The sequence below is a fragment of the Elephantulus edwardii genome, unplaced genomic scaffold (assembly GCF_000299155.1).
Source record: "Elephantulus edwardii isolate Elephantulus edwardi_28Jun2011 unplaced genomic scaffold, EleEdw1.0 scaffold00127, whole genome shotgun sequence".
Classification (NCBI taxonomy): domain Eukaryota; kingdom Metazoa; phylum Chordata; class Mammalia; order Macroscelidea; family Macroscelididae; genus Elephantulus; species Elephantulus edwardii.
The window spans coordinates 2,747,301-2,766,794 of record NW_006399877.1 but is presented as its reverse complement, the minus strand read 5'-3'; the positions used below and the strand labels follow the sequence as shown (position 1 = coordinate 2,766,794).

At 53.3% G+C, this 19,494-nt stretch overlaps 1 protein-coding gene across 1 annotated transcript in view; it reads left to right on the top strand.

The window, feature by feature from the left end:
• Positions 1-19,494, top strand: part of LRRFIP1 (leucine rich repeat (in FLII) interacting protein 1) — a 159,300-nt gene that overhangs the window by 106,689 nt on the left and 33,117 nt on the right. The window contains exons 7-12 of the mRNA XM_006893515.1: positions 1,124-1,162; positions 5,732-5,795; positions 10,050-10,071; positions 10,636-10,654; positions 13,125-13,190; positions 16,176-16,253. Coding sequence (XP_006893577.1) covers positions 1,124-1,162; positions 5,732-5,795; positions 10,050-10,071; positions 10,636-10,654; positions 13,125-13,190; positions 16,176-16,253 — 288 coding nt within the window. The remainder of the gene's footprint in view (positions 1-1,123; positions 1,163-5,731; positions 5,796-10,049; positions 10,072-10,635; positions 10,655-13,124; positions 13,191-16,175; positions 16,254-19,494) is intronic.

Genomic DNA, 19,494 nt, shown 5'->3' with positions numbered 1-19,494 from the left:
CCTCACTGAGGGACAGCCCACCTCACTGAGTGTCAGTCCACCACCTCACTGAGGGACAGCACACCTCACTGAGGGACAGCCCACCTCACTGAGGGTCAGTCTACCGCCTCACTGAGGGACAGCCCACCTCACTGAGGGACAGCCCACCACCTCACTGAGGGTCTTCTGTGCTGACCGTTTACTTTACCAAGCATGACATACTTCTCCCGAGACTGGCCAATCCTGATCAGATGCTCAAAGTGCGTGAGATGAAGTCTCACTGTTCTTGCTTCTAAAGGAGTGGACCCTTTAAGAACCGAGGGGCTTGAGAACGTGGACCCTGGAGAGGAGGTTCAGTCTGTTATTTGTGTAGATGCAAAGGCAGCCCTGGTGGGAGGGGGCTGCCCAGAGTCACAGTTCTCGGTACCAGAGCTTGTACACTCTCCACACCTGGGACACCTCATCCTGACCTTGACCCACTGACCAGGCTCAAGCGGCAGCCTGAACAGCAGTGATGAAAGGACCTTCATCCCTCCTCTCCCCTCTCACCCGCCTCACCTCCCACCTCTCACCCCTCCCCCCTCCCTCTCTGTGTGGATCTATCTTGATGGCTCTTGTATTTTGATAGAAGACTTGAGTTAGTAAAGTTGTGATATGAATGGAAATCCCTCATCTCCTAGCTTCCCGAAGCACAGTCCACCCCATTCACTTGGCGATAATGATAAACCTTAAAAAAGGAGGGATCGTCTAGCTGCCTGGTTTGTGGGGGGTCCTCTCGGTGCATCTGCACCCCATGGCACCTTCCCCTCATTTGGGTCACTCAGGGGTAAGCAGTGAAGGGTCTTCTCCACCATAACTTTTAGAGTCTGTACAATTGCTCAGGCAGCCTCCAGCCTTCTGCATGACAACAGTGTGTGTCCGGAGCTGGCATTAACCTGGTTGGTTAAGGCATTCGGCAGGTGATGGGCTGGTGTTCTCAGTGTGGACGCACAGGTGATGCCAAGTCCTGACGGAGGCACCATTGTGCCTGGGGAGCCCGGGGCCGTTGTGTTTGTCTTAGGTTTGTGCTGTCTTGCCTCTGATTCACCATGCTGTCATCTCTCTTTCTCTCTCTCTCTCATCTCTCCTGTCCCCATCCTCACAGTCCCAGGCTGACGTGGAGCTGGGGGCTGCCTTCGCCTGGGTGAGAGGGGCTGAGAAGCCTGCATGTGTGGTTGCTAACCCCCTTGTGTGACAGATAACAGCTAACCTAACAGCATCGCTCTTTGCACTTATCTGATGTGTGTTTTTCTAAAATGCTGGGCACATCTTCATTCACAATACAGATAAGCCGCCTGGGTGTTCACCTTGGAGGCTGTGTGGGTGGGCAGGAAGGCTCACCCTCTTCACAGACTCCAGCCTCCACAGAAGGTTCTGGAATAACCATGTGCACACGCCCACTCACCTGGTGGCTTCAGGGCACTGACCCTTAGCCCTGCTCATTGCTTGCAGCTGTGGCTAGAGAGATGAACAAGATAAAGTCTTGCTTCCAAGGAATAAAATCAGATGAAGAATTCCAAACACATTAGCCATTGTTTCTTTGAGGAAGAAAGCAAAGTTGTTTTGCTTGGTGGCAGGTCCCTCCTTTCCTCCAGCCCAGTCCATTCAGTGTGCTCATTGGCAGATGCCAGTTACAGACCAGACCTGAAGGCCTTAGGTCGAGATGCTGCAATCTCTCCTTTCTATCTCACGAGGAAAGTCTCCAGACCTCACGCTTGGTGAATCTCTGCAAAGTTAAAGTCTAAGAAGAACAGCGTGATCTGAAGACAGCACAGGAGAGGACAGGATTCAGGTCTGTTGTCCATGGGGCCTCTATGAGTTGTACTCAGTGGCCCCTAACAACGCCCAGGAAGTGGAGTTTGGTATTAAAGGAACTCGACGCTGAAGTAACGGTGTTATAATTGAGCCCTGCAAGTTGGTCTCCCATAGTGACCGTATACAACAGGGCTGAACCCTGCCCGGCCCTGCACTGAGCTCACAGGCTCTGCTGTGCTGGGGCCACTGCTGCAGCCACTGCGCCACTCCAGCTCCTTGAGAGGCTCTGCTGCTCTCCACCTTACCAGGCACGGTGTCCTCCGGGCACCGACCCCATCACACAGTCTCCCCATCCTTGCTTCCAAGGAACATTCTGGCTGCATTTCTTCCAAGACAGATTTGTCATTATAACACCAGAAAGTATCTTCAAATTAAGGACTTTGCTCAAAAATATTTTGTGCTTCATTATTCCATTTCTTTTAAAATGTGTTCAGTAAGTTTGTGTGGCAAGTGCCCTCTCCCCCTGAAGGCGATGGTGCGGGGCCTTCCTTGTGATAGTGACGGCATGCTCAGTCCTCTTGGGTCACTAGTGGGGCTGCTGCACCCACACACAAATGGGAACCCCAGAAGCCGAGGCTGAGGCCTGGCTGAGAGATAGACACGCTGGCAGGTGAAGCTGTCTCAGCCTGGCGAGGTTCAGACGAGCCATCGAGAGATGGAAGAACGGAGACCTGTGACCAGATTCAGCAAGTGTTCCTCATCCAACATCACCGTCATTCATACGCACGCAGCATTTGAGCAGTCACACTGACGCAGAAGGGCCTTGTCGGGACAAGGTGGACTGACAGTGACTGCAGCAGTGAGCTCACGCCCAGCAGTGGCTGTGGGACCCCACTTGAGGTTTCCTTTCTCTTGTATGTGGGGCTGCTGTGAGTCGGAACTGATTCAATGGCCCCACATAACAAACTCTAGCAGCTCTCCTCTTCTTTCAAATCATTAAATTTATTAGCAACACCCTTCTAGATTCTTTACCTTTCGTCTTAAGCTCAGCATCAGTCGTGTTTCAGTCTTGTTCTGCGTAGAATGACTGTATTTCTTGTATAGCCATGACGACAGACATTTTCTGGTTAGTGTACATTTTTTTTAATGTCTCTTTTTTTAAAAAAAATCGTTATTCTGTTTTAAGATGAAATTGACTCCCTGCCCAGTGTAGCCTGTCAGTGCTTCTCCGTAGCCTGAGGTCAAAAAAAGATGAAATGGGGTACGTCGGGTGTTGAATCACTCTGAGCTTATTAACTCTTCCCTATCAAAACCCACTTCTCTGGTTCCCCACCTCTACTATCTGTTAAAAGCAGTTCCACTTTTTATGTGTGTGGTCGTGGTGGTGTTAGGTGCCGTAGAGTCAAGTGTGAGTTCTAGTGACCCTGTGAACAGATCTTAACCCTGTTCTGTCCTGTCCGTCCATGCACTCCCTGACACACCAGAGCCCATTGTGCCACTCAGTGCATCACTTTGATTGCCTTCCAGTGTGATCTCTGCCTCTAATACTCTAACTCTCTGTATTCCTCTACTGTTCATAGTGTTTTCAGAAGCCTGCTGTGTAAGAACTGGATGGCCAACCCTTCTTCCTAGTCTGTCCTAATCTAGGAGCTCTCCTAAAACCTGTCACCATGGATGACTCTTGTGGCATTTGACACATTTGTGGCATCGCTTTCAGCCTCACAGCAACCCACAAGTTACCTCAGTAAAGCAAACTGACAGACAGTGCTGTGCCGGTTAGAGGTTGATGTGTGTAGACAGATTTCATGTGACTGTTCTGAGATGATAATGGTTTCTGTGTGTCGTCACTCATGGGATCAGGGCTGCCTGACTATGCGCCTCTGGGAGGGCTGGTTTGGGAAGGAAGTTTATTTGAGCATGTCACCTGTGAATATTTCCTGGCTCTCGGTGGTATTTCTCAGTGTTGTTCTACACATGACACACCTTGGACGCTTGTCAAAACGCATGTGCCCTGTGCACCTTAACATGCCCAGGTCCTCTGGGTTCCTGGTCGGGGAGCCAGCCGTGAGCCCCGGGTTCTGCAGCCCACCCACTGAGAAATGCTGTCGTGTAGCCAGGAGAGCATGTTGCATGCGTACCGTTTAATGTGCACAGTAAGGGTTGCTGAGAAAAACCGGGTGTGAAGCTAGGTGTCCTCAGAGAGCTGTCTCAGGCGGTGTTGGTGGGTGGGTGATGGGTGTTTCGCTCTGGTATTATTCATTTCCAACTCTCCTTCCTGTTACACCATATAAAGACGCCTCCACCCATCCAAACCCAACACATAAAATGTTTTGTAAGAGAACAAAGTTGACAGTGTTTATGAAGGTCAGTGAGAGGCCATGGTTTCAAGACCACGTTTTCTAGAAAGCTCTTCCCTGTGTGGAATTCCATTCCAACCGAGCAGGGTAGATGTGCCACGAAGCTTGTGGAGTGGCTTTTCCTGTTCCGTGGAGGCGAGCAAAGGAATGACGCCCAGTGAGGGCTGCCTCTTCCTTCCCTCTGTCCTCTGCTGACCGACCGTCTCAGACTTCAAGAGGGCTCGGCCAGGGTGCCTTGGACACTCGTTTGACTCTCATTCCATCCTCACAGTGGCCTTTGAAAGCACCAATGACTTCTTCCAAAGTAGATACCTGCTGTTGAAAGTTCAAGTGCAATCAGTGACTGGCTCCAGGTCATGTGACAGGCTGGAATTAGACCTCATCCATGACTCCAGAGACCTGCTTCCACCTGGTCCCCTGCTCGTCCACTCTGCCCGTGCCCATCTGGAGATCTGATTGCATCTCTGGTGCTTAACCACTTGTGTTAGGAATCATCAGAAGTGTCTGGGTGGATGAACTAGAGAGCTTTGGGGAACCCCCACATTGGCATAGCGGGGACATGGTCTGGGGCTGAGGAGAGAAGAGAGGTGGACACGTACACAGACACATACCGCTGGTGCTTTCCTGTTCTAAAGAACAGAGAATTGAGTCATTAAAGATGTGCTCACATCTCATTTTCAAAGACAAAGGAAGTAGGAAGACTAGATGACTAATACCACTACGGTAATTCTGTTTGTGGACTAATTAAATCCTGTTTAGAGAAAATACTGCAGAAGACAAAGCCTGTGATTAGCCTTCTTCCAGTATAAATATTTATATTCTTCTTCCAGTATAAACATTTATATTGAATTATGGATTGAGCAGGGACTGGTTCTGAATCTTTAGAATTCACATTCCTCATGGGCAGTGATCACCACAGACCTACCAAGAACTGAGAACTGGAAGGTCGTCAGCTGAGGCTACTAGGCTTACACCCATCGCACCAGGTATGTCGCCCCGACTTCTGGTCAGCTGGCACACGGGCATCACACAGAGCCGGGGGCAGGACAGCAGCTTGGGGCAGCCCAGAGAGAGCCACACTTCCACCTGGTGTCAGCTATATAGCCGTCACTGGCAGCTTGCAGCCACCAGGATTTGCACAAGGCTCTTGGGGACACCATGGCTGACGAATAAGGTTCGTGGTTTGACCCAGCAGAAGAAAAGACCTGGAGACCTGTGTCTGCACATCTGACGGTCAAGAACGTGCTGTGAGGCCTCTCTGCTGTGTAGCATGCAGGGCCGCCCTGAGCCAGAATCTCCTGTGCAGCTAACGACAGGATTTGCACGGCCCAGCTGCTGTCTGAAGCCCTGCTGGTGCTCTGGGTAAAATGGTTGGCCACTGGCCGCTGTACAGGAGAGGGACATGGCCATCTGCCTGTGAGGGTGATGGCCTTGGGACCCCGTGGGGCAGTTCGCCTCTGTCCTCCAGGGTCACCGTGGGGTAGCAGTGGTCTTAGCTCTGCCAAGAATATTCTGTGTGTTCTCTGCCCTCCTCCCTGGTCTCTCTCTCCCTGTGCCGTCCTGCGTGCTGACGACCTCTCTTCTCTCCTTCATTGAAACAGACAAATGGTTACGATGGTGAGTTCTGTGGATCGCAGCCCCTGAGCCGAAGATCTGGCAGGGTCAGTACGGGGCTTTTCCTGGCACAAAATCAGATGGTGCAGTGCTTTATAAAGCAGTAGAGATGTTGTTGCTTTGCTTTGTTCCCTGTGTTATTGGTGATCTCTCTCTGTCTCTCTCTGACTCTGTGTGTGTGTGTGTCTGTTAGGCGTTCATGTGAGAGAGCGATAGAGATAATCTCTAAGTTTAAAAAGAAAAGATCAAGAACAACCGAGGAACTCTTTGATCACTCTGTTGCCCTAAGTGGACGTGTTCAAGGAGTCCTGCCTGCAGTGGTTAAACACTGACTAACAGTTGGTCGTTCAACTCCACCAGCCGCTTCTGAAACAGTGACAGCCTGGAAAACTTGTGGGACAGCTCTGCTCGACAGGGTCACTGCGGTCACAATCTGGTGTGGGGTTATTTGCTCAAGAAGGCATGTCAGTTTACCCTGGTGATGCAAATAGTGTGAGCACAAGTGCTAATCAAAGCGAAGCCTCAGTGGTTTGGACCCACCCAGCAGCCCCACTGGGGCTGGGACTCTGCTTCTGGGAAGACTTGAGGCCAAGAGGGCCCAGAGCCACTTAGGACTCTGCTGTGACGCACAGGGTGCCACTGAGCCCGCAGCAGCTGGCTCTGCCTTGTTTGGGGTTTGTGCTTTTAAAAGCAGGTATGCAGTGAAGCAGACTCCACCCAGGCAGCTGTGGGCACTGTGGGCTGAGAGTCACCCAGTAATCACCAGTACCTGCCAATAACCTGCTGTCTGGTTTGTACCTGCTAACGGCCATCCTTGTCAGATTTCTGAGGCATTGACCTTTCCGGGATGTGACTGTTCACCTTCCTCTCTTGTGTCTGGTGGCTTTGAACCACCAACCTTTCTGTCAGCATCTCTACACATAACACACTAGCAGAGGTGTGAGATAGTAAGGGCAGCCCTGGGCAGGCCACATGGCATCGCGGAGATGGAGATGAACGGCAGTGTGGTGGGCTTCGCTGTCCGGGGCGGAGACACAGGGTTCCCACAGGGCTAATGCCCGTGGGGTTCTGCTGCCTCGCCGCATTGTCCAGGAACTGCGTTTTGAGTGGGCAGTGGTGCTTGTGGAGACATGAGTGCCTGCCACTTACATGTGTCTTCTTCTCTGGTGCCCAGAATTCCAGCTTCAGCGGTGACGGCCGAGTGTCCACTTTGTCATCTTCCAGGGACGAGAAGCTGGTTGGTCCCCATTTCTGTCTTTGATGCTCTGTCTTCAGCAACGGCAGGTCCTGTAGCGTGCGTGTGTGTGTGTGTGTGTGTGTGTGTGTGTGTGTGTACGAGACAGTGTGTGTATGTGTGAGAGTGTGTGCGATAGTTTGTGTGCGCATGTGATAGTGTGTGAGTGAGAGAGTGTATGTGTCAGAGTGTGTGTGTGCTCATGAGAGTATGAGCGTGTGTGTGTATGCGTGAGACTGTGTGTGTGAGAGCGCATGTGTGTGAGTGTCTATGTATGAGATTGTGTGCACGCATGTGGTAGTACGTGTGTGAGTGTATATGTCAGAGTGTGTGTGTGTTTCTTGACTTTTGTCTCTCTTTTCCACCCATCTCTCTTCCACCTGTTCTTTTGACCCCATCACTCGTTCTCATTGTGGGCAGTGATGACCACGCATCGTCCCGCTCACGCTGGCTCCCCTCTCCGACTGTGTAGCCGGGGTGTGAGTTGGAGTGTTCAGCCACGCCTGTGAAAGCATGTATCTTTGTGGGTACAGTCATCAGAGTTCAAATAAGAAAGCCTTACACTTCTTCCCTTGTGGAAACAAGTACTTGGGAGGCAAATGAAGGTCTGGGGCATTTTCTCAGGGAGGAGGACTAAAATTGGCGTGAGAATCAAGTCAGATCAAAATCCATAATATCTCTCAAATGCCATTTCCTCCTGTGGCCAAGGGCAGCTTTTCTGCGTAATGGGAAGGCTCTGGGGCTGGTACTGCTGCCTGGCACCCTGGCGAGGGCTCAGCTCCTCCCGCAGACAGGGAGCTCGTCTCCATGGCAACAGGCAGGGGTGAATTACCCGCAGAGCAAGGTGAGCACGCTCTCATTTGTCAGCCGCAGTGAGAAACATGCGATGCTCGTCAGCAGCAGTGACTCAGGAAGCCCCCCGCCAGCTCGGGTGTGCCTGGCATACTGGTCCCTCGTTTTCATTTGGACAGATAATTTGTTTCATTTTGCTGCAGTGATGAACATGAATCATCTCAATTGTACTGTTCTGCTGTACGAACATGCCAACTTGTGGGTGAACTGCCAGAGTTTCTGGGTGCAGAGGCAACTTGGATTCTTGGATTCATAGGCTCTGAGGAGTTGGGAGGGGTGCCAGCCAGACCACAAAACAGAACCTGGGACATGGTGAGGAAAAAACAAGCAATTGTTCACTGTGATAAGCACAAGGAAGCCTGTGCTTACCCTAGCTGGACTGCTACCCAAAGGCCAGTGGTTCGATTCCCTCAGCCACTTCCTGGGAGAAGGATGGGCAGTCAGGCTCCTCTTGTATGGATTTACAGCCTCAGTGACCTGCGGGAGGGTGGCGTGGAGCTGAGCGGCCACAGCTGGACAGCAGGGAATCACTTGCTAACTGATGTCCATCCCTGTTGGGATGGCCAGTTTGCAAAGAGGCTCTGCTGCCGTAGCAAGGGCTGCAGGCTGAGAGAAACAGATACCGGCCAGGCCTAGAAGTGGAATCATTGATGGGACGGGGCAGGGGTGTGTGTGTGTGTGTGTGTGTGTGTGTGTGTGTGTGTGTGTGTGTGTGTAATTGTTCTCTGCAGGTAAGTCAGCCAGCCTGGGCTAACCTCAGTGACTAGGTGCTTTGACCCTGAGAGGAGGGCTGGGGGTCACAAAGAAATGAGGAGAGGTGAGGTAGGGGCTCCTAGACCACTCAGGGACCCAGATGTGGGGCAGGTGGGTCCCCCCAGAAATGACCAGAAGAGGATGGAACAGAAGTGAGCCTCTAGAGTAACGGGGAACAAGTGAACTCCTCTGCTGTGGGGCAGGTGAGGGGCCAAGCAAGCTGGCCGCGTGGGCAGAGCTGGCCGGCAGGAAGCTGCAGGTGACTGGACACCCGGCGTGGCCTGGCCTTCACTGTTGGGATGTTTTGGTCCCACCCCTGCCCCATCTCAGATTGCAGAGGCTGTCCTGCTGGGACCCCGGCCTGGTGGCTAACGGTCTTAACTCCACACTGTCCCCCACTGTGGAAGCCGGGTCTGGGTCCTGGCCCCCTGCCTCTCTCTTCTCAGAGCTGCTTTAATTGTTGATGGAAAGTACGGGGACATTCCAACCTCCTGTGTGTCAACAGTGAGGCCAAACACAGGGCTTTTCTCTGCCTAGTTTAAACTAGGTCTTAAGACCTGCCTCAGCTCTTAAAAACCAGTTAGAGCGACCTGGGCCCTAGGCCGGGAGACAGGCAGGGAAGGGCCCATGAGCTGCTGCCAACTGGGCTTCTTTGATGGTGAAACGTGTTTTGAGTGCTCAGCACCGGTCTCTGGGGCCCCTCCTTTTCCAGCAGTAGTTCTCGTTCAGGGTGCATTTGTTTTGTGTGTTTCTTTTCCTCGTGGAAATGTGTGCAGGAAATGTCTGGGAGCCTGCAGTGCCACCTGGCTACTCCGTCCCTGCTCACCCACCCCTCCAGCTTCCCTGTCCCCAGTGCAGTGTCCTATGGTTGGGGCGGGGGTTTATGGCTGAGGGCCACAGCCTCGTTCTGATGCCAGGAAGTCCACGTTCCACGGCCAAAGGGGTGTATTGTAGAGCCTGAGGCATCTCCTGTGTTGTGTGGCCCCTCACTTGGCTCCCGTCTGGCTCCTTGAGCCTGGGTGTCCTGATCTGGGGGGAGTGGCCTCTTCTGACATGCGAAGGATCCCTGGTGATGCAGTGGCTGAAGCCCTCGCTCATAACCGATCTGTGGTTCTCTTTGGGAGAAACATGTGGCATCTGCTTCCGGACGACGACAGCCGTGGGGACCCTGTGGGAAGTCTGCTATGTCTTGTCGTATTGCTGTGAGTTGGGGTGCACTCAGCAGCAGTGGGTTTGGTTTTGTGTGAGTTGGCCTCTGATACCGTGGTCACTGATACTGTCCCATCCAGGGTGCAGTCAGGCCTGGAGACTGCGTGCAGACTCAGCCCTGACCACTGAGCTGACCTGCCACTGTCCCCTACCGTGTCTTCATTCTTCACTGGGGACCTTAACTAGAAATGAGTGCGCAGAGCCTGGGGAAGTGCAGTGACACCCCATGGACCTTACCCGGAGTCCTGGCGGCACAGAGTGCCAGCTGTCGGCCGCTAGGTGAGACGTTGACAGTGGGCACCCACCCACTGAGAGGTGCCTTGGAAGAAAAGCCAGACTCTTCTAACAACCACTGGAAACACGTGGACATCCTGCTCTGCAGCGTGTGGGCATCAGGCTCCATCTCCATGGCCACTAGTCAGGCTGGTCCATGGTCTGTCTGAACACTGCTGACCCAGGAGTGTGTGTGTGTCCCTGGTCAGGCTGGTCTGTGTGTGTGTCTGTCTGAACCCTGCGGACCCGGGAGTGTGAGTGTGTCCCCGTGACTCACAGACTCCTCCTTCGGCTCAGCCACTGTGCGGCTCTCCCGCCTGCCGTGGCCTGGAAGGAAATGACCACAGCGTTACCCATCTCAAAGCTGCTGGGGACGGTTCCTGTGAGCGCAGACTTGCCCAGCAGGCCCACAGCAAACCCGAGCCTGCACCCAGCTCCTGCTCCGACCTGAAACCCTCAGGATAAGCAACACCATCCCAGTGGCTTGTGATCCTGCCATTTGTCGCTGTTTCTTCATTTCTCCTAAAACCTGCCCTTTGCTTTCCTTTTCCAGCTCTCCTACCTGTGCAGACCCTCCAGCAGCCAGCGGGTGTGTGTGTGTGTGTGTGTGTGTGTAACCCCACACTGCCTTGCATGACACCCTGCCCATGCTCCCCTGCGCACACCCCCCCCCATGCACGCCCCCTGCACACACAGGCTCCTACTCCCCCTCCCTGGGGCCCTCCTTGTCTCCAGAGCCCCTGGGTGGTGAGTTCCTCTCTCCCAGAGTATGCAGGGCCCAGCTACCTCTGGGTCCACTTCCTCCACCGTCCATGGCTACACTGTGGCTCCTCCAATCACAGCAAGGAACTGTGTGCTCAGGTCCCCGGGGAGACACGTGCTGGGGACTGTCCAGCAGGAAGCAGCTGGTGGCAGTGTGTGGTTTACCTTAGGGAGCCACGTGGCCCCAGCGATTGGCAGTTATTGCTAGCCTATAAGTTGGGGCATCGAGCCCCCTGGAGAGGCCTGGAGATCTGCTTCTGTAAAGATTTACAACAGAGCCACAGTTGATTGGATCCCACCTCAGGGCAGCCCTACACTGGGCTTCTGAGGCTTTTATCTATGTGAAAGAAGGCTGGCCATCCTTCTCCCACGTGATGTCAGGTGGATTCGAACCACTGACCTTTTTGGCTAGCAGCCCAACATGTAAGGCACTGCACCTGGGAAACTGCAAGGAGCAGTTCCTGTTTGAGACACAGAGGCTGCACCAGGAGCCAAAACGGACTCCAGGGACAGCAGGGGGTCGGAGAGAGAAAAGGGGGCATTGAATACAGAGGTTCATGCTGTATGGGAGACACGGTTCACTGAAGCAGTGACTGCACATCTCTAACACGGCGCTGGGCTGCAGCCTGATGGCACGCTCGGAGACATGACTCCCCAGGGGACAGAGGAGCCCGGCTCCCTCCGTGAGGTCAGGCCAGCCCGCTCCCGGCGAGCAGCTGTGTTGGGCTGCCGACTCCATCAGCCTCTCTGCGTTCTGCTTGCCAGTGTCCAGAGGATTAGGAACACCGTCCAGGCATCGTGCCTGCGATTTCATCCTTTACTCCATTTCCTTCATATTGCAGTGGGGGTCTAACCAGGTCCAAGGATGACATGACAAAATTCCGGGTTTGCCTGCCTCCTTAACAATCTGGATTCATAAATTTTTATTTAGCAAGGACCATTTTTCCGAATAACCATTGTAAGCGAGCCGTTGGAGATCGGATTGCATGCCGTTGACAGGAAGGAAACCTCTTCTCCCCTTCCCCCACGTCTCGATCCACCTGTATCTCTGACGTCTGCTGAGAGCAGCCTGGTGATGCAGTGGTTAAGCATTCAGATATAAACCAAAATATTGAAACCCCCAGCACCTCCTCCCTGAAGAAAAAGGAGCTGCCTGCTTCCAGAAAGATGTCAGCGTTAGAAACACTGAGACTCTTCTGCTCTCTCCTCTAGAGAGATGGGGGCTCAGAGCAGACCCTGTGGAAGGCAGTCATCTCCACGTTTTCCCTCTCTGTCTGTCTCTGTCTTGCCCCCCCCCGTTTCTCTCCCTCCACCTTTCCTTCTCCCTCTGTCTTTCTTTGTCTCTCTGTCTCTCTCCACTGATCCCTCTCTCTGTCTCTGTTTCATTTTTTTAATTTATTATTAATTTCAATGAAAATTTACAGAGACTTTGGATTTCCATTCATTCATTGTTGTGCTTTTCTCCCCGCCCAACCCTCCCCCCAGTACACCCTCCTCTTGGAAAAGTAAAAGACAAATTCTTCTGTTGTTTTACAAACCCTTCCCAGGTCCTCTCCACTATGCAGCCTTCGCTCTGGACTCCTGTCATGACAGTAATACCTAATCACATATCCCTTTTAAACAGTTTTCTTCCTCATCTGTTTCAATGCAGTATACATTATTGAACCCATCTTTCTCAGTCTCCCCCCAACCCTGAGGTCAGTCCTCTTTTACAACAGTGGCACCATGCAGTATTTGTCCTTTTGTGACTGAGATACTTCACTCAGCATAATGTCCTCCAGGGTCACCCATTTTGAATAATGTTGCATGAGTTCCTTGTTTTTCAATGCAGCGTAATATTCCACTATGTGAATATACCAGAGATTCTCTATCCAATTGTTTGTTGATGGGCACTTGGGTTGTTTCCAACTCCTTGCTATTGTGAACAAAGCCATGATAAACATGGGTGTGCATATATCTGCTTGGATGTTGGTTATGGTCTCTTTGGGGTATATTCCCAGTAGTGGAATTGCTGGGTCAAATGGTATCTCTATTTGTGTCTCTGTTTCTGTCTCCACTGATCCCTCTCTCAGTCTCTTTCTCTCTCTCCCCAGCCCCTCCGTGTTTTGCTCTGCAGTGCTGTCTGCCCTGAGCCTGCCCGCATGCCTTTTATGGACTGTTTCAGGTCATGCTCATCTTCCTCAGCTTATATTTCCAGGGCTTCCTAGGGACTCGGAGACAGGAGGCCACAGGGCCTGTCCTGCCTCAGGCATCTGTCCTGACTCGACATCGGTCCTGATGGTGGGCTTTCCTCCTAGGCTTTGGTGCCAGATGAGAGCAGCCTTGGGGGCGCTCGGCGTGTCAGTGCCTCCGGCTCCCATGCTGTAAGGCGGTTTCTGTGTCTCTGTGGTCCTCTGTCCTCTCCTGTCCCCTGCATGGCCCGGGTGTGTGATGACACTGTTCCAGGTATGGGAGGTGACTGTCCATTGTGGGCGGGGACCCTCAGTCCAGGTCAAGGCTCCCAGAGGCAGCTTCAGCAGACACAAGCCTACATTCATAGCCCCCTCCCAATCTGGCATCGAGCCCACACTCAGTGTAAGGGTTCACTGAGCACTCTGGTGATTTTCCTTTGGAAATTCTTTGACTGCAGAGTGATTTGATGTTAGTCATTTATCATTTTTTCCCTCCACTCATGATTCCTCGTGAGCAGTCCTCCCCAGCTAAGGCAGCCTGACCTGCAGTTCTTGTTACCAGGGAGACTTTCTGCCTGGTATATGTAACAAGTAATTAAGTTTGTCATAGATGTAGTTTTGTGGGCATCTGATGAAACAGTGGTGTGAGAGATGGCGTGGACGACACAGGATAGGGCAGGGTTCAGACTTGTTTGCAGGGCACTATGAGTCGTAGTCGACTTGACAGCACCTAGTAACAACAATGGCAGTTAAGCCACTGTTAATTCTCCATTGCATGGCTGACAGAGTGGAGGCCCTTCCGATCAGTACTCCTCTGGCCTGGCTGTTGTTTGTGGGCTGTGGGGGGCTTGTGCGTGACTCGTGTGAGAACCAGTCGGTGACGTGGTGGCTGGGTCATCACTAAGGCTTGCTTTAACCAGACGGGCCACGGACAATTCCCTAAGAGAGCAGGGTTGTCCAGGGCATTAGATAGGTGGTCAGTAGGAACTTGAGTGGTACAGTAGTTACGTGCCCAGGTGCTGTGCAGAGGGGTGATGGTTCAAACCCACCCACCAGCCTCCAGGGACAAAGTCCTGGTCCTCAGCTCTAGAGAAGGGGTCAGCCTAGACTCCCTGTGGGGCCACTTCGCTCTGTCACAGGGCAGCACTACAAGCTGACCTCACACCATCGTTAGTCAACAGGAGCCTGGTCAGCACATGTGCCCTGAGAGTGACCACACCCTGCAGCGCCACGGAATAGAAGCCTGGCTGCTCTCTGCTTCCATAAAGATTCTAAACCAAGCCTCTATCAGGCCGATTCCCACTAGTGGTGGTCCTGTGGGGCAGACCAGGGCTGCCCGAGGGAACACGTCCACCTCCAAGGCCTCAGCAAGTGCTGCTGGCTTAACCTGGACACCCTGAGCCCTGAGGGGGGACCAGCACCCCTCCCAGGAGTCCCTGGGCCCCACCGCACTGGTGGCACTCTGCACCTGAGCACCACTGGCTGGGAGTTGGGGGACCTGGTGGAGGTGAGCTCGCAGAGCCTCTACCCCTAAACCAAGCAAGTTGTTGTTATTGTTGTTGTGTGCCGTCAAGTTTCCTGTGACCCATAGTGACCCTGTGTACATCAACTCTGAAGCCTGCCCTGTCCTGAGTCAGTCTCACTGACTCCAACACACCTACCCCCATTGCCCCAGTCATTGTATCTATCCATCTCATCTGGGGTCTTCCTCTCCCGCACTGTCCCTCCACCCTTCCGAGCATGATGTCCTTCTCCAAGCATTGAGTGACACAGAATGTTCATGTCCACACAATGGAGCCCTCCACAGGAGGGGACGTTTCTGCTTCTGCCCTTTCATCCCCAGTGCCAACTCCAGTTGATCACATCATTCTCAGGCCTCGCCCAGAAAGGCCTGAATGCCTCCTGCCTGGTATCACAACCCCGTGAGAGTCCTGTCCCATCCAGGGCTGATGTCAGGAGTTCAGCTTGAATTTGAACCACAAAGGCTTAGAATGTAATCCCATGCCTGCCGACACGGCCCCACGTCTCACCTGCGGTGTGCGTGCACCTGCAGTACCTGCAGTTATAAGTAAGAAAGAAACACAGAGACAAATTGGGTTTGGGGAAGCTCCTCACCTTCGCCTCAAAGCCTCTCCTGCCTTTGAGGGTTTCCACTTGCTAGTGTTTAGGATCTAACATTGAGACCGAACATCCCAGTGTGGGGTTGTGGGGCAGGGAGTAGGGGAGACTGTCCTTAGGGCAGGAAATTGTCCAGAAGCTGAGACTGGCCCTAGTGGTGCACACAGCCCCCTGTACCTGCATTGAAGACAATGCCTGCAGGGTCCATGTCCACTGATCACAGGGTGAGGCAGGGAGGCTGCTATGTGCGTCCCGTTCAGGTCAAACTTGACTGCTCTGCCCTACGCCTTTACTCAGAGAAAAGTTAGGATTTTCATAAAATAGCATGAGGTGTCCTAAGGACTGAAACTAAGTGACTACAGATCAACACTAGAGTCCACGCGGGCACATACCTGCAGTGGTGGGGTTAGCCTTTTCCAGAAGGGAGAATGTACGGACTGACGGAAGATGGGGTGGAAAGGTGGGAACATAACGGGGTCAGAGTGGGTGAGAGAAGGGGTGAGTGATGGGTGGTTGAGTAGACATGTGGATAGATAGATACATGGTTACAGATACATAGTTACAGATACATACATAGTTACAGATACATACATAGTTACAGACAAGGTTATACTATGGCGAATGATTAAAGACAAAATCAAGGGTTTAATGTTTGGTTTTTTTAAGCATACATATCAATGCCTCAACCTTAAATCTACCGTGAGAAAGTTTTGCACTGGTGACAGTTGTCTGTCCTCAGTCCCTGGGTTGGGAAGCAGCTCAGATTCCTGTCACTAGGGGTCGTCTTCTGTGTACACACGAGGTGTGACCCCACTGTGTGTTCACTTTCTGTGCTGTGAGGACCCCAGCTCCCCTGTGTTCTGGCCTGGTGGGCATTTCTGTGGGCATGTGCTGGGCACAGCCTCGTCCTAAGGGGATTCCTGTTCTTATCTAACCCTCCTGTCCTTCCCTGCACACGTGTGACTAACTGGCCCCAGCCGGGTGTCTCCTGCCGTCCGCCCTCACTGACCTGTCCTTTGTTTCTGTCCGCGTCCCGTGCTGCGGGGGGCCCCCGTACAGCCCTCGGAGTACAGCGGCTACCTCAACTCCAGCTCCCGTGCCTCCTCCAGGGCCAGCTCGGCCCGCGCCAGCCCCGTGGTGAGTCTGCCCCAGCCCTGTCTCCCCCATCACACCCCCACCTCCTTCCCCGTCTGTAGTCCCTGCTACTCGGTTTGTTCCAAGGCCCCCCAAAACAAACAAATATACAACAACCGTAAACCTGGGATCAAGTGGGAAGGTTTCCTGTGATTGTTCCATGGAGTCTGGAGAGCTCAGCGTGCAGGCATACCTCGTCTTACCACGCGCCACAGGTTACATTTTTGAAGAATCAAAGGTTTGGGACCCCTCTGCCTGGAGCAGTCTGGGGTGCCGTTTTCTCAACGTCGTGCTCACTCCACACTTCTCTGTCTGGTTTTGGTGATTTTTTGGTCAAATGCATTTCACTCTTTTGCGTCATGCAGACGGCAGTAGAGTGTATCTGAAACTTTTCTCTGCAAACGAGAAACCAAACCTTCTTGCTCCTCTTGGTCATGTCGCGGGCTACATTATGGTGTCTGGAAGTGAACCCGCGACGTGGCCGAGGCGTGCCTGCATTGCTCTTCAGCAGTCTGGTCGGGATCGCATGCATCTCTGAAGGGGCAGCCGTGAGCGGGTCGGAGGTGGGGGCATGGGAGGTGTGCCCCTGCATGACCAGCTTGTGGGCTTGGGCACTTTGTGGGGTTCTGTTTGTTTGCTTTGGGTTTTGTTGGGGGGGGTTATGATTGTAAATGTGAAGATTAACTTTTCAAGTGTGTGTGAAATGTTACCTATTAACCCTGGGTGGTCTTAAACAGCATGTCAGCTGCCTCGCTGACCCCTCCCTGGTGGGTCTCACTGTCAGACCCAGACTGTCACTGCCATTAGTGCCCAGGCCTCTTCCCATTCACAGGCTCTTGTCTTTTCCGTTGTAATTCCCTGCATGTATAGCTGCAGGGACTCCCATGCATGGGTCTCTCGAGGGTCTACACCAGGTTCTGAATGGGGGCTTTCAGAACCGGTCCAAGTCCAAGCCAAACTCCCTGCCGTTGAGTTAGTGTGAGTCTCAGGACCCTGGGGTGGGGTGGACTTCCCAGCGGGTCTCCGATGCTGAGACTCTTCAGGGAAGTGGACTGCCTCCTCTTTTCCCCTTAGAGGGGCAGGCGGGTTTGAACTGATGACCTTTTGATCAGCAGTGGAATGCTCTAACCACAGTGCTACTAAGACTCCTTCAGGACTTGACTGAGCTATCTTTCATTTCAAACTGGTAGCAGCTGTAGTTGGGTGGATTTTTTTTTTTCTCTCTCTCTCCAAGTCTGCCACTCATTTAACACAGGTAGGCAGTGGGCACAGGCCAGGTCCTGCAGAGTGTGGGGTCCTCCTGTTCCACACTGGGCACCTCGGGTTGGTTGGCAACTCTGAGGTGATGAGCACTTAGAACTGCAGAGATGGGTCAGAGGTGTCAGGAGGCGCACTGGGCTGGGGCTCCCTGGCCGGCAGCAGAGACAGGCCTGCAGGACACTGCTTGGGCCAGCAGCCAACATGTCCAGCCTGACCTGGGCTCCCTTGGGTAGAGCAGGAAGCCCCTGGAGGGGGTGTCGCAGTGAAGGCCTCCTTCTAGGCTGGGAGCCAGTGGCTGGACCTGGATGTTCCTAGACTTGGAAAGGATCTCTCTGGACAGGACAGGAGCAAGGCCACGGCTCTTTGTGTCCTGGGGAGCCCTGTCCTGGGGGAGGAGGTGGGAGCTCACAATTTCTCCAGGGCCCTACAGCAAGTGTCCCTCTGCCCTCCCACTCTGCCCATGTCACCTCTACTCCACTGTGTTGGGGTCCTCTAAACTACCCAGCCCCTTCCCTTTCTCCGTCTGTTGGAGCCCTGGTGGCCTATGTGTTATTTGTTGAGCTGTTTAAATCTGCCAACAGCTCCAAGCGAGACTTACAGTCTCAGAAAGCTGGTGGACAGTCGCTGTGGGTTACAGTAGACTCAACACCAATGAGATTGGCCTGAGCTGGTGTTTTGCTCCATCTCTACTCTGTCCAGAGATGAAGCATTGTGCTTTGTGTCACAGGAAGGGCACCAGCTAGTCTGGGAGCTGGCCGTTTGTGGACAATGACATGTGTCTGTCTGGGCTCACAGGCTCAGCTCATGCCCAGGGCCCCCTCCTCCTCTCCCGTCTCCCCTCTCCCACTATGCTGACTTGTTCAGGGGCATAGGCACAGCCCCCCTTCCTCGCTGAGATTCTTGTTGAGAATCATCAAGCTTCAACCGACTCATAGCTGACCGTCCAGCAGGTCTTCAGAGGCAGGAAATCGCATGGGAGGAAGTTGCCCAACCGTCTGCAAAGAGCAGCTGGTGCACTCGAACTGTGTACCTTTATGTTGGTAGCACAGTCGCTTCACGCTGAGCCACCAGAGCTCCCTAAACAGAGACTGGGGACAGTGTTCACCCGTGCACTCTGACTTCCTTGTAGAGCTTTACTTTCTAAGAGCTTGCTTTTTCTCTGCCTGGTCTCCACTTAGAAATACCCTGAAGCCCCCCCCCCCTCCAATTCTGGACCCATTCCTTATTGTGTGGCAGAGACTTAAGAAGTGGACGAGTCATTTTCCTGCCTAAATGGATGGCCTTGGAAACCCCAGGGGCAGTTCTGGGCAGTCCAGTGGGGTTACTGCGAATCAGACTCACCACAAAGAAAGGACGTTCGGTTTTCTGAGTTTTGTTTTGGTGCAGAAGCGGGGGCGGCGGGGGGGATGCTGGTCCCTCTCTGGTGCAAGCCTGTTTTAATGACAGGAGATCACTCCCCACCGTTGAGTCAGAACCAGCCCCAGCAGGCTTTCGGAGGCTGTAAACTGTGATCAGCTTGACACCCCCTTCCTCCTGGGGAGCCCCTGGTGGATTTGAGAGAGAGGCACTACCTTTGGTTAACAGTGTTCCTCCCACTGGACCATTTCACCAGAGCTCCCCGACATAGAAGATACATTTCTAAAATATTTAAGTCGTGGCCAGTGTGTTCAATTGGGGTTTCGTCCCTACTTCATGATTCCTAAATGACAAAAGCAAGCTGTGTGGGTGAGTGGAGACACGGGGAACCACATGAACGAAGGCCACAGCCCACCTGCCCAAGCACAGTCACTGCAGGCAGTGCGGGGTGTGGGCAGATGGTGTGTGCCGGCAGTGTGGGGTGCAGACAGTGTGGGGCGCGAGCAGTGTGGGGTGTGGGCAGTGTGGGGTGCGGGCAGTGTAGGGTGCAGGCAGTACAGGGCGTGGGCAGTGTGGGGTGTGGGCAGTGTGGGGTGCGGGCAGTGTAGGGTGCAGGCAGTACGGGGCG